Source organism: Schistocerca gregaria, chromosome 1 (genome assembly GCF_023897955.1).
Source record: "Schistocerca gregaria isolate iqSchGreg1 chromosome 1, iqSchGreg1.2, whole genome shotgun sequence".
In the NCBI taxonomy this organism is placed as follows: domain Eukaryota; kingdom Metazoa; phylum Arthropoda; class Insecta; order Orthoptera; family Acrididae; genus Schistocerca; species Schistocerca gregaria.
The window spans coordinates 498,357,857-498,376,773 of NC_064920.1; the positions used below are offsets into that span (position 1 = coordinate 498,357,857).

At 35.4% G+C, this 18,917-nt stretch overlaps 1 protein-coding gene across 2 annotated transcripts in view; it reads left to right on the plus strand.

The window, feature by feature from the left end:
• Positions 1 to 18,226, plus strand: part of LOC126353980 (NGFI-A-binding protein homolog) — a 363,923-nt gene extending 345,697 nt beyond the window's left edge. For both annotated transcript variants that reach the window (XM_050003286.1, XM_050003292.1), the window contains exons 12-13: positions 14,428 to 14,556; positions 14,892 to 18,226. In XM_050003286.1, the coding sequence (XP_049859243.1) occupies positions 14,428 to 14,556; positions 14,892 to 15,068 (306 nt within the window). In that variant the 3' untranslated portion in view covers positions 15,069 to 18,226. The remainder of the gene's footprint in view (positions 1 to 14,427; positions 14,557 to 14,891) is intronic.
• Positions 18,227 to 18,917: the final 691 nt, after the last annotated feature.

The following is an 18,917-nucleotide window of genomic DNA, read 5'->3' on the forward strand; positions in this document are numbered from 1 at the left end:
AATTTAAAGAGCTCCTTCATGGAGGGAGAGTCTTAAACACAACCATTGCCAAAATAGTTAACAACGAGCTATCTGTATTATGATAGTTATATTCACACTTGTGCATTTCTTTTTGACTCAGTTACTTGTTAGTTCTATCATTTTTTACTCCCAAGTTTTCTATATGAGTTCAAGGAGAGGTCTACAGTTCTGAAAACTTTAAATTAGTTTTCAGCAGCTGTATATTTTTGCTGGACCCTCTCAGGGTTTCTTCTGTTAGAAGTAGCTTAGGTATGAATTTTTGCACCATGTCATCTGTCTTTTTTGCATATACATATAGTGTGAACATCATTCATGATTTGGATTTTTTCTCAATAAATTTTTGTTAATTGTATCCAGTTCATATTCCTTGCTTTCTTCTTTTTGTAAACAACTGTGTTCTGAGCTTATTAAATGAACCCACTGCTTCAAGTTGTGACTGTGAGAAAACTGAAACACTTGCATACATACATTGTATGTGGTTAAACCCAAAAGTGATGAGCAACAGATACAAAGTTTTTCATTCTCTTGCACCTTGTGGTTAAAACACATTCAGATTTATCATTCATTTTGTGTCTCAATTAAGACATGTATTCCTGAATTCCAGTTTTTCATAAAAAAGTTTCTTTTTATTTAATAGCCTGAAAATGTTGTTTTCAAACAGTGTTAAATGAAATAAGTGCATCTTTGACAACTAATCAGAAAAATCTAAACGTTTCTGTAAACTTTGCATTGACATATAGTATCAACTTTGTAAAATAATGTTACCACAAATACGAAGAAAAAGCTGCTTCATATAATTCCAGTTCATATCCTGCAGAGTAACAGGTGATTTGTATATGTTTATCAGTAATGTGTTTACTTAGATAGAAGCCATAAATTAAAAAAAAAAGTAGAAACTGGTACAAAAGAAGAAATGGAATGTTCATTCACATACACTACTTGAAACCATGTGACCATCCACAAAAAATACAAAAATGTTTTCACATCCATTTTATTTGACGACAGCATGACAAGAAAGAAAATTAGTAGTATGTTTTTAAGAAATATGGTAGTGGGTGACAAAGAAAAAGTAACAGTCTTACTTAATGGTCTCTCTTTTGTCTTCAGATTCTACAGAGGTCTCATAACCATCAATTGGACATCATTATACGAAAGCACAAATTTTCTCCCTTTTTACAGTAAACTGATTTCTCTATCTCCTTAGCACAAATAGATTTGCTGTAGAAGAAAGAAGATGAAAGAAGGAAGGATGAATATAGTTTAATACCTCATTGGTTCTTAGAACATTAGAGATGGGGCAACAGCTCTACTGGATAAGTATATTCAAGAAAGTTGGCCATACCTCTCTATGTTGAGGGATCATCGTAGCCTTTATTTTAAGTATTTACGAGAGCTGTTGAAAATCTGAATATGCCTAGGCAGATGTGAATCAAAGCACACTCCTGTGGGATATAAGTCCAATGTCACCAGTGCACCACTTCTTTCTGTGATAATGAAAATAATAATAATAATAATAATAATAAGCATGACATAAGGGACATTAATGTTTATGTGCTCAACTCAGTAAGTCCACTCTCCCTCATTTCGCTCCAAAAATCTTTGGAAAATGTGGGAAAGAAGCATGTGATATAATATGGACAGTGATTTGCATTATGTGTATTTAGTTGTAGATTACAGTTTCTACTTCTTTTTTTTTTATCATATGAAAACGAAGAATTCTAGCACTTTCTCAGGGGACTTATTTCCAAACATCTTCAGTCCTACACAAATGGCCCTAATGGACTTTTTACTATGCAGGAATGTATGCAGGAATGAGCAAACTGTGACAAGATGCCTCAGACTGCACTGCTACCCTGTGGGCTGTGTCTGATGGGAGGCATGCTAGGGTAGTCCATGTGGCTTTGGTGACCACTGTGTCTGGATGGTATAGTACTCAGCACATATGCCTAGTAAGCAGAAAATCTAGGTTCAGATCCTAGTCCGACAAAATTTTCAACATGCCACACTGATATAAATGAATGCCCACTGGCAGCTATTGTCCATAACTCGTTTGTATCGTGATTCATTGTGACTGCAGGATCAAAATGGTGTCTGTTCTTTAAAACATATCTGAAAACATATATAGCTTTAAATATTCACAGATGCAGAATTTTGTACTTCACAAAACAGAAAAATGTAATAGCCAATGACCATAAGATCAATGATTCACATTTAAAATAAATCAATTCATGTAAATTCTTGGATGTAACAATTTCCAGGGATATGAAATGGACACATAGGTTCAATCATAGGTAAAGCAGGTGGTAGACAGGGAAAATGCTATAAGTCTACAAAGGAGACCACTTACAACCTTATAGTGTTGAATGTTTTTTTAACACTTTCATTTAGGCCTGACTTAGCAGTAATGCCTACAATTACTTTAAGCAACTTTTGGTAATCAGTTTCCTCAGAAAAGAATGTCTACAGTTGCTTAGCAGGATCTGATTGTGGTCAAGGTTCCCTCAATGATGAATTTCTTGATGTTTGTTCACCGAAATCAGTTGTTATTCATAAAAACTTCAATGTTGGCCTATTGATTTGCACTGTATTACCTTGACAAGGGGCAACAAGAGTTGAGGGCCAGGAAAGGGAATCAGTGGTTGAGAAGGGAGTGAAACAGGGTTGTAGCATATCCCGATGTTATTCAATCTATATGTTCAGCAAGGAGTAAAGGAAACAAAAGAAAAATTTGGAGTAGGATTAAAATCCATGGAAAAGAAATAAAAACTTTGAGGTTTGCCGATGACATTGGAATTCATCTGATGTGTTTTGTAATGGCTGTGGTTGCCACAGTGCATCGTCATCAGAATAACACATGCACTGCATTAGCATATTGTAATCCTGTTAGAGACAGCAAAGGACATGGAAGAGCAGCTGAATGGATACAACAGTGTCTTGAAAGGAGGATACAAGATGAACCTCAATGAAAGCAAAATGAGGATAATAGAATGTAAACAAATTAAATCAGGTGATGCTGAGGGAATTAGATTACAAAATGAGACACTTAAAGTAGTAGATGAGTTTTGTTATTTGGGAAGTAAAATAACTGGTGATGGTCAAAGTAGAGAGGATATAAAATGTAGACTGGCTCTGGCAAGGAAAGCGTTTCTGAAGAAGAGAATGTCGAGTGTAGATTTAAGTGTCAGTAAGTCCTTTCTGAAAGCATTTGTATGGAGTGTTGCCATGTATGGATGTGAAATGTGGACAATAAGTAGTTTACACAAGAAGAGAATAGAAGCTTTTGAAATGTGGTGCTATAGAAGAATGCTGAAGATTAGATGGGCAGGTCATGTAACTAATGAGGAGTTACTGAATAGAATTGGGGGGAAGAGAAATTCATGGCACAACTTGACAAGAAGAAGGGATCGGTTAGGAGAACACATTCTCAGGCATCAAGGTATCACCAATAAAGTACTGGAGGGAAGTGTGGACTGTAAAAATCATAGGGAGAGACCAAGAGGTGAATACACTAAGAAAATTCAGAAGGATGTAGGTTGTAGTAGTTACTTGGAGATGAGGCTTGCACAGGATAGAGTAGTGTAGAGAGCTACTTCAAACCAGTCTCTGGACTGAAGACCACAAAAACAACATACCTTGACAAATCCTGTATCATTGTGGGATGGTCCATGGATGAATAAAGATAAACAAATATGATTGGATTGGCATTTTTGCCCTACCATGAGCCAGAAGCATCCTTAAGTATTTTGAAGACTGCAGCATTACAATTGTACATGAATCTATCTCCGTGAAGAAGATTTGTCCCCTTGGATATGCATAGTTTGACTGAAACTCAAAAACAATTTTGTGTCAGTTGGTGTAAGGAAATACTCAACACAAATGTGACTGATAAATTGCAATATCCATATCATCCAGATCAAAGAACTGTTAATGGTGGCTGCTACACAATAACTGGCTTGCCACAAGTCATTCATGAAATTGGGAAAAACAACAGATAATATCAAATCATTCTGTGACAATGCTAGCTGTCACGCTATTATTTGCCAGAGAAAAACATCATATTATTTCCTCATTGTCTGCATTCACCTGACTGATTGTCTACCAACTTATTTTTGTTTCATTAGACAACGATTTTCACTGCCATGCTGTTAAACGCTTCCAAAACCATGATTTCGAGATACCAAAAGCAAAGTGAAAATTTTTTTTCAGAACTGGTTCAGATGTATGCAAATGTGTACAATTTTTAAAGATGAGTGACTTGGGAAAGAGTAGAATGATTTGTCATTTTTTCATGAAAACTTTAAAGGTAGCATTTGTAAAAGCTCTCTGTTTGTAAAGGGTATCTACTCTGGTTTGTAACTGGATTTAAAACTTCTAGGCAAACAAAACTGAGCATGTTATACTAGTGAGAAGTCAGCCACAAATAATTCAGGTTTGCCCAAGGGAAATGTGACAGTGCAACTGCTATTCATGATGTTTATTAAAATCTTAACAGACAGTTCTAGCTATGGTTTGAGACTTTACACAAATGAACTGATTATCTGTGAGCAATCATCACCCAGTAAACATTGTAGCACTATCCAGTGTGATTTGGGCAACATACAGGGAGTAACAGGTATAAGTTTGAATATTTATACTGGTGACAGAGGACAGTGTTCTGGACAATATTACATCAGTATTTACTTCATTTGCAGGCTAATAATTATAGATATTAGGAGTAGTATGTTTTTAGTTTCGTTAGTACCTCCAAGTACATGTGGCAGGAGTGAACCATTAATGCTTATTTTCCCCTGGATAGCAGGTCAGGTGTGGAAATAGGGATGAAAAATGGACTGTCTATACTGACATGCATAGTTACAACCATGCAGAAAACATCAGGTTTGTGAAATGTTTGTGCGAAGACTGTTCAGTATCTACATATTAAGGTACCACATATAAAAATATCTGCACATATACCCATTATATCATGTGTAAACCTGATACAAAGATTGGCAACCAAACTCTTAATGTTGAGGGGAATAAAGTTATGCACTTTAATTTAAGTAAAAATGAAGCAGCTGTGGACTATAGCATTAATGATACTTGACTTGATTTAGCCAAGCCATACAAATATCTGGGAGTAAAAATCTCTGAGAAGAAGAAGTGTAGTGGACACACATGTCCAGCTGTAAATAAAGCTGACACAAGATTTTATCAAACAATGTAAAATCCAGTATGGAATAATGACAATATTATGCTAATGATAATTCACTACTCACCATACAGGGCAGACACTGAGTCACATACAGGTTCAACAAAAAGACTGCTACATTTAAGCTTTCAGCCAAAAGGCCTTCTTCTACAGTAGAAAATGCATAGACATTCACATGAGCACTGTCTGTTGCCACTGGCCAAAAGCTTAAATATATATCAGTCTATTTGTTGTGTCTGTTTGCAACTCTATGTCTTCTCTACATGTTGTATAACAGAGGGTTTTGATATATTAGTAGGGTATTTGAAATTACAGTCTGTCTAAAAAACAGACTTATTGCCAAGTGTGTGTATAGCTCACATTAAAACACTGCTGGAATGTATATGATCCATATTGGGTCAGAATAACAGAAAACATTTAATACATAACAATAATGTCACTGCAAGTGATCATGCTTGTTTGCCACACAAGAGGTGAATAATCTTATCTTAGCAGCCATAAACTACAAAAGTTGTCAAATATGTTCCAAAAACTTACTCAGAAAGTTCCTAGAACCAGTTTTTGGGATGAAATCTATGAGTATCCTCCAGCTGTCTATGTGTTGTTCCTATAGAGATCTCTAGTATAATGTGAAGTTAATAGAAGCACACAGTAATATAAGCAACCATTATTTTAAGCACCCTACCCAGAATTGCACAGGAAGAAACTTGAATATTTAGTACAATTAGCACAATAAAAAGTATCCCTACACACTCTTTATACCAAATTGTAGAGTAAATATGAAGACAATTGTCATGGAAAAATGGTATTCCTTTTTACCTTGACACGTGGAATAATTCCTTATAGCACACAAGTGTGAAATTGTCAGACATTGTTATCAACATAAAAGTGATAAGGATGCAAAGGTTGGGTCCAACATGAGATCTCAGGCCATTTGACCATGATTAGAATTTCAGCATCACAGGCCTGAAGCACATTATTTCTGAGATTTTGTGGACAATAGGTTTGTCATTGTTCACTGTGTCAGAGGTTTATCATGACAGCCTCAATTTCTTAAACCACTGCCACCAGTGTCAACTACTTAAATTGGCAACATGTGTGTTATAAAGGGTTATTCAACATAATCTAGAAAAATGTTTGTATTGAGGAAAGGTATTATATGAATATATTTAGAGAAACAGCAACTCAAGAAGTTATTTGTGTCATAGTCATTCATAGTCAATGAGTGAACCATTAGCTACATGGCATATGGCTAGTCTGTAGTTCAATTCCACCCACACTCACCCTAAACGGTCCACATTGACATGAGTCACAGCTGCCTTTACAAAGGCACCTTGCTTCCATGAACTTCTGTACTCACTCATAAATGAATCGTTAAGATATATGGAGGCTTGTGAAATGTGATCCTAAACTTACAATGCACTTCAGTTATGGACTTGCTCTTGCAAAACTCTATCATACGAAATGCCTTCTACATGAAGATGACTTGTTGGGTTGTGACAGGCACAACTAAAAGACTGTTACACCTTTAGCTTTTGGCCAAAGCCTTCTTCAGAAAGAAAACACACACACACACACACATATACACAAATTCACACATGCAAGTGTATCTTACACACACAGATGACTGCCATCTCCAACAACTCAGACTGGAGATAGCAGTAATGTCTGCATGAAGTGTGCTTGCTCATATGAATGTGTGTGTGTTTTGTTTTCTGAAGAAGGTTTTTTTTCCAAAAGTTAAATGTATAATAGTCTTTTCATTGTGCCTGTCTGCATTTACTTTATGATGAGTAGCAATCTATCCTTTTCCTAATATTGTTAATACTCCAAGGTGGAATTCCTATTGTTTGAACATGATTTCTCTGCAACCATGTTCTTTGTTGCTACACACACACACACACACACACACACACACACACACATCTGGAGTTGTTGTATCCATACACATGGAGGCACTTCTGAGGCATCAAATTTACACGTTCCACTCTTAATCAATAATTATGCCTACGAGTCATGGAATAAGTAACAATTAGAATTAAACTGAACCACAGGGCCATCAGTGGCTAGCTGGGAATGTAACAGTAGATCATTACACTAAACGTGATGCTGGGTAACAGCCAAAAAGGACCATCTATTACAAGAGCACCATCTTCTCATTGTGGGTACCAAAGCCATTCTCTTTGCTAACTGCAATTACAAGTGACAGATTTTAGTACAGGCACTGTGACTCACTGGTGGGTGCACCATAGGAAAAAGTTATCTGGAGTCAGAGACCCACAGTATTTACTCACGTGAGTATGTTAAAAATTAAACAAGTGATGGGTTCACCCCCAAGTCTCCTTTGTTCTCATATTGTGTCAAGGCAAATTGAATCCGCGATGACAAAAAAAGAAAACAATGAGGTAATTAGATATGGGCCATGAAAGCTGGGAAATCAGCCAAGCAGTTTTAAAAAGCATCACCTCAGCAATTGAGTGAAATCATGGAAAACGTAAGTCAGGATTATCAGACTCCTGCTCCTCCCAGACATGAGCCAGCGACTTAGTCAGTGTGTCAGTGCTCCTAGTTGCTCCCAGTATGGTCGCAAAATGCTTTCTCAGTCTCAACAGTAATGTAAGTAAGATGGATGTGCATGGATTGCAACAAGCCACTCTCTGAGAAATGGGTTTTTGTTGAGTAGTCATCAGTCATAATGGCTCTCAAATACTTCCAGTGTCTTGTGAAGTCCATGCAGCGATGAGAAGTCATCGTTGCAGAAGAAACCGGAAGTGTTTTGTATTACTAGAGTAAAGTGTCAGTTTATTCATTACTGTATGCATGCTTCACACTTTGGCATTACCATTGAGCTCAAAGAGTATTCTAAAGTTGGCAAAATAAAATTATATCTGTATTCAGATTCTGTTTGGTATGAGCATGTTGAACATGGAAGTTTTTAGAGTACTGAAACAGTTACATGAAATGACAACATGGGGCAAGATACCTACAGGAAGACTGAGGGATGGATACATTGTGGGAGTACCTTATAATAGAGCATCAGGAAGAAGTGCAGGACCTGGGTATAAGCCCACCATAATTACTTAAGTGTTGTTGACAGGAAGAATGGGACCCACATTTTTTGGTTGAGTCGAGGACTTATGAGTAGGTAGGACTAACAAAATATATGATTAGTGCTTAAGTGTAATACAAAGTTCTCATGGGCATATTGATTACTTATGAAACTGTTTCCATACAAGGAAACCAAAGTGTTTACCAAGAACACACCTCTAATTGTATTACTGAGTGTGGCCCAGTAATTGCAACCGATCGAGGTGGCGCAGTGGTTAGCACACTGGACTCGCATTCGGGAGGACGACGGTTCAATCCCGTCTCTGGCCATCCTGATTTAGGTTTTCCGTGATATCCCTAAATCATTTCAGGCAAATGCCGGGATGGTTCCTTTGAAAGGGCACGGCCGATTTCCTTCCCAATCCTTCCCTAACCCGAGCTTGCGCTCCGTCTCTAATGACCTCGTTGTCGACGGGACGTTAAACATTAACCACCACCACCAGTAATTGCTGAAACAAATTTGATGAGAACTTAAGAAATCAACTCCTGGATTGGGAAAGGTATGGATGTACAAGAAAGAACTTCAACAACATGCAGACTATATTGTTGTATTGAGAAAGATTGGCAGAGACAAGCAGTATTTAGCACCAGAAGAAGGGCATCAGGGGTAAATGGGGATAGGTAAAGGAATCCACTGATAAAAGAGCTTATTGTTACCCTAATTATCTTATAAAAGGTGTTATGGAATGGGTTGTACTAACTGAAAACTCATGGCATATATGGAGAGTAATTATAAAGTCCATGAACCATTTCTTAAAATTGGTATAGGTAAATGGCTAAACATAAAATAATAAATAATACATTACGTGAAAGACAAACTCTCAGAGTTTGCGTTACTGGCAAGTTAGTTTGTAAAACCACCTTCAGGGACTTCATGAACTATAGTGTCTGAAAATGGTGGTAAATTGGGTAGAAAAAGCATTTGTGTGCTAAACTTTACAAGTAGCCAATCAGTGGTGAGTGTGCAAAGAGCTTCCCATGGCAAAGACACCACCAGTCTATAACAGCATACTGCAGTGGCACAAAAAATTGAGGAGACTGGTTGTCTGTGTGATGTATAATGTTTGTAGCAATCATGCATTTTGAAACAGACAGAGACTGATGTGAGAGATGTAATGTTGCAAAGTCCCAGAAAATCTACTTATCTGGGCTGGGACAGACTGAACATTCCTCAGCCTATAGTATGGAAAATAGTACATCTGAATGAAATCATACAAATTGCACTCCTGGAAGCCACAGGCCTTGATGATAAAATTGCACCATCTGCAGTTCTGCATGCGCAGAACCATCTTGATAATGATGACATCACAAGCAAATTAATCTGGAATGACGAAGCCAATCTTTCTTTTGAGGGGTAGGTCAACTGACACAATACACACCTCTAGGGAACAGGCAAATGTTGAACATGTCCAGGATTCGGAGAAAGTTAACATGCTCTATGTGGTGTCTTCTTCTCTGAGAGAACTGTCAGTTGTATCACCTACCTCAACATGTGCAATTCCAGCTCATCCCAAAACTTGAAACTGATAGCAGGGATTTCATCTTCCAACACGATGGCACCTACCCACATTACCACAATTGTGTGCAAGATTACCTGACTGAGAAGTAGTCATGTCATTGGACAGGCAGTATTGCAGCCACTGACATGGTGCTACTTGAGTGGCCACCATGGTCACAAGACTTTAAGCCTAGTGATTTTTACTTGTGGACTTACACCAAGAATACCATTTATGTTCCACCTCTGTTACAGAAACTCAAAGACATGTGACACTGATCACAGCAGCTGTACTCACTTTTTCACATGATACACTGAGTTGAGCATGGGCAGAATTCGACAACTGATTAGATGCGTGCCATTTGACGAAGTATGGACATGTAGAACATTCATAAATATTGTGAAAAACTTAGAGAGCTTGTCTTTAATGTACTGTATTATTTTTTAAATTGATCTTGGCCAATTATCTGCAACAATTTTTTGAAATGTCTTGTGGACTTCATAATAACCGCCTATACTGTAGGGAGATTCAAACCAGTGAGCCATGTTACCTGAGTCAGTACACATCTGCAGGCATGGAAAGACTGAAAAATTAAAAACCTAAAATCCTAGTATGGTAAAATGAGGGTTGAGAGATGTGTGGTAGCAAACTTTGTGACTACTGCTGTCAGGGAGGCAGAAACAAGTTAGTCTTTTATGTGTCATAAACAGCTGAGTTCATAGGAGGTGGTGCACTCTTGCAAAATTTGTACATACAAATCATTCAACATGTATGTTTCACATTTAGAGGTTTATGAATGCCTGGTCTACTATTTAGGTTATGTGGGTTTATCATTCATGCCATGCATTGGTTTTAGAACTCATGAGGTAGTAAATGTTTTTCAGAGATGCTTGGTTTCTATTTGATATGATAAATCCTGTGTTCTATTCCACTTTTTTAAAGCCATGTTTTTACTGGTCCTTCAACATGTCCTTTCTTGGACCCCACACTGATTTTTCTTTGCAATATACCTCAATTTTTCTTTCTATCTTTCTTATTAACATTTTCCTGCCCTTTCATTTCTGTTTTTGTTTCTACTTATATATATTTTAGCTCCAGTTCTTTTCCCATGGTTGATTCTTCTATCCTATTTGTGAAGGTGAAGATTTTAATCATGATTGTGGTGTGATATTATCATCTCACTCCTGTTGTACTCTTTAACACAAGGAGCTAAGTGAAATTTCTCCATGTATTTCTTGCACACCTGTTTGTGTCCCATTTAATTTTAATTTGCAACTGAAGAAACTAATCAATCCATAAATGGCCTATAATCAACAGTTGTTATGGTGCTACTTGAGTGACAAAAATGCATATGTCTTTTTATAAAATCTGAACACAGTTTATAATTTTATTACTTATTTATTTTATTCTATTACTAACTTTAACAATAAGTTGTACACTATAGGTTAAGATTTTCAAGTTGGAGCAAGACATAGAAATTATGAACATCATTGTTCAATATTTAGTTGCCCCTCACTAAATACAATATTTTATGTCTTATGTTAAACAGCAGATTGGTTCGTTCCCATTTTTGTCGAACTATTTGAGCTACAGGACAAATACACAAGATTTCCAAGTTTTTATTCATATTTAATGTAATTTACCTTTGTGTGCCTTCAGTGTCATCACAGTATTACAGTCCAACAGGATGTTAAACAGAAGTTGAAAATAATGTGTACCTATAGTTGCAGAGCAGTCTCAGCTGCAAGAGCTGAGAAAATTAGTTGTAAAGCTATTTAAATATAAGTGAATACAACAGTGATGCCAGAACACAGGTAAAAATGTATGTGATGAAAAAATCTGTAGGCAGCTAATGGAGGAAAGTAGAAAACAACTGTAGATAGTTGAGTAGAGGATTCTACTGGTATATGGTTTGTAGTTATGGATCACAGATACCAAAAAGTTTCTTCTACATCCACCATATATAAGTATTGATGTTCTTTATGTAGGTGGTGTATGTGGCATGTTTTAGCTGCGTAGTTCAAAATTGTCAGTCTTGCAAAATCATTTATGATATAAAGTAAGGAATATAGTATTGGATCGTAGTAACATTCTAAAGTAGATATTAAAAACTTCTGCTAAAAAAAAAATAATGAATGCAAAGCCATTCCCTTTGGATATCAAATACACTTTTTAAACAAATTTATGAGTATCTTCACATGCAGTACAAAGGCAAAACCTCATTCATCCCAGCCAAAAAAATAGCATCGAAAGTAAAAGTGACCTCTAATGGTACAAAAATATGTGCAATGTTCATTAGTATTTGTTAATTGTCAAGACACATTTGGAGGTGCTTTGTATTCAGCCTCCACTTTCCTTAATCTATTTTTTTATTCTCCATCACTCTATTTCTCCTCCCACCTCCTTCCTGTCACCAATCTTTATTTTCTTCATAGCAGATGACAACAAGCATACCAATTTCCTTCCACAAAACTGATTATATTTCTCAGAGCACACAACAATTTTTCAAGGGTATACTATGATTTACACTTTTAATTATGGAATCAGTCCTGCATAGAAAAAAATGACTGGAGAATAGCAAAGGCATGGCAGGAAATTGATACAGAAAAAAGAAATATCATCTGTTGATAACCATCCAAAATTCATATCTAGTAGTTTTTTATTCAGTAGTTTAAACAAGGTATTCATGAGTGAATTGGATGGAATGGATGTGAAACTTTATATGTAGCCAACAGTGTAACACTGATTTTAAGTAAATAAATGTCTTGTGACTAGGGCCTCCCGTCGGGTAGACCGTTCGTCGGGGTGCAAGCCTTTCGATTTGACGCCACTTTGGTGGCTTGTGTGTTGATGGAGATGAGATGATGATGATTAGGACATCTCTGACCCAGCCGGGAATCGAACCCGGGCCCTTAGGATTGACATTCTGTCGCACTGACCACATTTCCCCCCCTCCCACGTGTTTGTTGTATCTACTCGGTGTGGATGTCACAAGACACCTGTTTCAGTTCATCGTTGATCCATTAACTCAGTTTTTTTATTACAGAGGGCAGCTAACCCTCTGACCGAACACGCTGAGCTACCGTGCCAGCTGTCCACTCAGCTACCATGGATGCACATTAATTTTAAGTGAAAGATACGCTAAAGTGAATGTATTTTAGAATAAAGCACTGAAAAAAGTTTCACCTGTGCAGTCATCTTTCAAAAGCAGCAATTTAGTGCCATTTGCAATCATTAGACAATGTTTCGTAAGCATGCACGAACTCAAACCATTGAAATGGAAAATGGGAGAAAATGAAATACCAGTCTCAGTGTAGCATAATCCAGTAAGGATTTAAAGGAACAAAAGTGACTCCTACAATGCAAAGCAAATAAATAAATAATAAGATAAGTGGTATGCGGATTAACTGAAATCAATACACATGCAATGTACAAAACTTTAAAACTGAGACATAAAGTGTGGGTGCCAGGATCACAGTGAAATGCTGAAGATCAAGCTCAGTGAATGCTGAAGCTTCCTGGGTTATCAGAAGTGATTCTGAGTGAGAGAAAGGCCTCAAGATTTAACACTAGTTGAGGATAAATTCAGATGGCCAATTAATGTAATAAGATTCGATGGTAAATCAATATGCTGTGCTTAATATTTCTAAACAAAAGGTTGAACAAGTTACACAAAATATAAATTACACACAATAAAAAAACATCTTAACTCTTTTTCAATGTATGGGGCAAATCTAACAACACATTACTTCCACTATTGTGACAGTTTTCTTCTGGAACGTCAGACTCATTCATCTCAATCATGTAATGGTATGACCATGATTCTTAACCAGTTGTGATTCCTTCTAAGAAACTGTGTACTTCTGCAGCTTAAAGCATTTAGTAATCTTGTATGTTGTCCTTCCACTAGTCTTTCAGTTTCCTTGGCACCCAGCACATGCAATGACTTCATGAAATTTTAGTCATCAGCGGCAATATTGTACACTATGATGTAGCATTAATGCATCACTCTTATAATGTTTATAGACAGCTCAACTACTTGTTCTAAGCTGCCCACTCAGTGGTTATGACAAACTTGCTTTCAGTCTAAAACATCAACTAGACATCTTTGCTATTTACTTCTGGGTGATAGTAATATTTACAGACTGTTCGTTCACTAGTTCATTCATTCGCCATGAGCTAAATCTGATTGAAAAGATAGTAACTGTAGTATAAACTTGAAACTATATATTTGTAACATCTAAATAAGGCTGCACTACAGTAATATGTACATTATTTAGAGAACTCCTCTAATTTCAAGACACTGTGCTCCACAGCTGTGTCCTTTTTTCACAACGTACAACATCCTTTCTTAGACCATAAGAATAAAGTGACGTCTATGACAAGCATTAAAATTTCATTACCAGCAATGGACAAATCGACAGTCTTCCTTATGTGGTTATGTAGTGTTTCTCTTGAATTCTTTCAGTCACTTTCCTACAGCAAATTTTCTTTGTATTGTTCCAACCTAATTGTAGTTTACTTTATCACACAAAAGTAGTGGGGAATTGGTGGCACACATTGTAAGACAACTGTTGTTGATAAATTGGTACTAATTCACATTCTTATTTGCAGATGGTAAATGAAACATTAATGGATGAGGGTTTGCGAGTTGTCAAGGAGATGGTTGCTAATCAAAATAAGGAAAGTGTAAATACACAGTCAACCAATTTTGAAGATCCTTATCAAGAAAGCAAAGTGCAAGTATGTTTTCAATGAAAAATGATAGATTAACTGAAAGTTATGTTTTTATTTAATAAAAGTAGTTAGTGGATTTACTTTATAATTATGAAGTTATAAGTTAGTATGAGAGGACAGTTACTTGTATATGTGTCCACCACCCTTCATCTTGCAGATGCTGTATTTGCTTTAAATGTTTGACTTCTTATTTCTCCTCTGTTCAACTGATTATCACTGTCAAATCATCTTATATTTTACTTAAATTAATGCCATTGTATGACAAATACTGAACAAACATGGTACATTAAGATATTAATTAATTATTTTTAGGGTGTATATAAATTATATTTTATTTACAGGTGATAGCATCAAGTGGAGGAAATATAATAGCAGTTGCGAACCCTGCACTTTCCATGTCTCCAGCCATTGCTGCTGATGCCGCTGAGGGGGCATTACTTCGTGGACCACTCATCCCTTTGCTAACACAAGAACATCAGTCTGCAATATCAACTGTGACACCAGAAAAAATCACATGATGTGTGTGCCCTGTGTCATTTTCTATAGATCTCAAAGTCTTATAGTGAATGTATAATGTCACTATTGTACTTCAGTAATATTGTATAAAAGAGGACTTGTTATTGAAAAATATCTTCTATGTACTATAAAAACATTTTGAAGTGTTTTAATGAAAATGGTGCTTTCAATACTAAATATGGTGGCTTCATCTGTTCCTGGAATCTTTGCTTGATGAAAATTTATGAAGATGTATGTTAAAATAGTCAATCCCAACAACAAATACACTGACTTTGATCATAAGATTAATTCACAAACTGCTCAAATGCTTTCTTCTTGTACTGTTTGCTGATAGAACAGAATAATATGGTTCCTGTTTACCATGTGTTCATAAAACAAAGAAGACTATACTGGCCCTGTCTGAAGAATATTCATGTTGAAATTGACTGTTCTCAAAAGGTTCACACGTTTTTGTACTAGTAACTGTTTAGTAGTATTGTGTTTAATCATTTGACATAAGTGCAGTTTTTACTTTTGTCCATATATTGATTTTATTAATAACTGTGTCGGTTATGTGAACAATTGTAAGAACCATTAGTGCATTGTTCACTGGCCAGAAAAACCCAGTTTTCGATGCTGGCAGTTATAAACACAACCACTGCAAACATACAATCCAAAACTAATTCATATTTATTCTTTTTTATAATGAATGCAAACAGGACATGAAACTGTATATCAGTACCAAATTTAGTACCTTGTTCAAAATAGAAATGGACCTTTCCAGATGTGAGATGCATGACAAATATTAAATAATTTGAACAGAATGTTTACTTGACTTAAAAATACCATTGTTGGGATAGCTTTGATAACTGAGGTACATGTCTCTGTGTGATATAAAACCAAAACCAATTTGAAAGGTATGACTTGTTCTTATGATGTGCCAGTAAAATCATACATCAATTGCTCACATGCCTACAATCTAGCAAACTGCGGTCTCACAGAATAGTTAGCAACCAAACTGTCAATGTTAGTAATAGACATGTTTATTTCTTGCATCAGGTAAAATAAAAAAAAAGTGCCCATGCTACATACAGTTTCTTTGACACACTGGCAAGAAATTCAGTTTGCCATCAGATGTCAGCATATTCATTTGTGATAGTCTAACATCACTTGAAAGGATTAAAGGTATTATTTGCTTCCAGCTTTTTTTCTGTTTTGTACAGCATGCTTACATTTATCAACATAACATTACATTCCCTATGTTTTCTTTACTTTGATGTGCTTTATTTGTGGACAGGTGGATGTACAGAAAACTTTATGATGAATTCAAATGAATTTTTTCAATTTATATACTCCCATTATAGATCTAGGAACACTCATTGATATCACTGTTTTAAACTCTTAAGAGCTTTCAAGAAAGTTTCGGTCTGTGACTTTCAGGCTACAAAGTGTAATGATTATTATGGAAAATTTATTAGTTGAGCTTCTGAATTGGTAAAATTATGATCAGAACGTTAATATGTGGTATCACTTGCAATATGATAATCCGGGGAAAAGGCAAGCTAAATGTAGCAAGCAAGGAATGATCACAGACACCAAAAGATAACAGGCTAAATTATATGGATAAAAGGAAAACAAATAAGTAATATTTATCAATTAAAAAAATGACTGACCATAGGTGAATAATAAGCAACTTATGTTTAAATATTTCTTTCAGTCATAGAGAATTTGTACAAAAAGTTGTCTTGATTTCTGAAATGAGATACCAATGACAGTTCTGTTCTTATTTCAAGCCACTGAACAGTAAAAGAAAATTGTTATGTTGCATTAAACAGAAAGTATCTGGTAATATACTGAATGAAATAAAAACAAATTGTTGTGAAGTGGTCAATAAAAGATAATATTTTTGATGTAACAATAAACCATGTTAACATGTAAAAAAATGAGATCACAGGAAAAGAGAGAAAAAACATGTTTTTAGATGCTCCATATTAAAATGAAAATTAAATATATCATGCCAGTATCCTGAAAAAATACCATTCCTTGGCCTTCCTACACATTACTCTTTGAGTGCTATCTAGTGTTCTTTGAAACAATCATTATTGTGCAAAATGTGTTCACTGGAGTTATTAATAGTTTCCAGACTCCTATGTTCAAATCCCCCATATTGGAGCACTGATCACTTTTGTCACAAGACTGTTATATGTTTAAGTTGAAACAGAATGACAACAGAATAAAATAATCTTTCAATTACAATACTATCTTTGTGAGAGTATGGTTTTATGCACTGAATAATTTCCTTTTGTGCTCTAACAGAAGATGTAGTAAGAAATACTGGCTTCATACTTCTGTGTCTGTTGCCTCATGGGCTTTTGTCTTAAATAATCAGTAATATATTTACCAAACTAAAATCAGGTTACAACATAAAAGAACATGTCACTCCTGATAATATTGAAGTTTTTAAAAAAATGGAAGTATCAGCAAAAGATTCCAGTCTAAAACTAAAGCATTACAAGTGCAATTTATTTAGATTGATTAAATGTACATGTGTTTGGAGTCTATTATATTAAAACTGTAAATTTATAGAAGCGTACTGCTGTTTCGAATCTTTTATACATGGTTTCGACATTGGAGACTGATCAACACCAGTCTGATGGAAAATATTTTCTGTAAGACAGAGAATATGTTTGAAATATTATATGTACTTAATTACATTGGCAACAGAAAAATATGTTTTGCTTCATTCATATTTTATGTTGGAAGTGTCAATATTTAAATTCAGTATTAATATATTTTCATCCCAATAGTTTGTTAGCTTCTCTTAAATATTAAAAAGAACACAAAAATAATGGAAAGCGAAAGTTAACAATGCTTTTTTGTAGTTTCAGGTGGGAATAATATCAAAATGTTCTTACATTTTAGATGAAATGATAACAATTGTAAATTCTGTCAAAAGTGTTCAAAAAAATATTGTGAGGGCTTCTAGTGGAATCACCATTCTAATGGAATGAATTTATATTTGTACAATATGTACATAACAAATGAAGCAAAAATCAAATATTATTTGTCAAAGCTGTGATAACTGGTAGCATAAAAATTATTATTAACTTCTGTGTATGATTGAGATACTTTGCTGTATTTTGGTTTTGCACATATGTAAATAAAACTTGTGAAATATAAACTGTCAATGATTTTTTGTGTTTATTCGTTTATTGCATATACAATAAGTGAGAAGTATGAGTAAATGAAGGGTAGAACATAAAAAAAAATCAACACAAAATTTGGAAACTGTTGTGCCACTTACTTTGCTTACATCCTCCACATGGAATTCACACAATTTCACAAAAGGCACACTGATTAAAACACTGGAATTGCTTTCACAAGAACAGCTCGGCCATTCAGATTGAGGTTTTATGTGGTATCCTTAAAACACTTTAGGCAAATGCCAAGCTGTCCCTTTAAAAAGGCATGGCCAATTTCCTTCTCCCATCTGATCTTATGCTCTGTCTCTCATGACATGGCCATTGCCAGGACATAAATCCCTACTGTTCGTTTATTTAGCTTTACAGAAATAAGAAAAATGGAGAAATATGTCAAAATATTTATATTCAAATAAGACATCTAGTTTCAAAGGACAGTATACTGCTTTCTTATAGGTATCAAATTTTCCTACTGCCGTGTTCCCTTGTATAAGTATTATATGAACAAGGAGATGAAAAGAATAATAGTGATAGATTAATGATATCCTAAGAAAATTATTCTCAAATGAGAAGAATTAAAATGCATATGTGATTTCAAATGTGGATCAGTGACTACTTGGGACACAGCCTTTGAACTCAGCCCTTTAGATGGATGATAGATGTTGGGTGCAT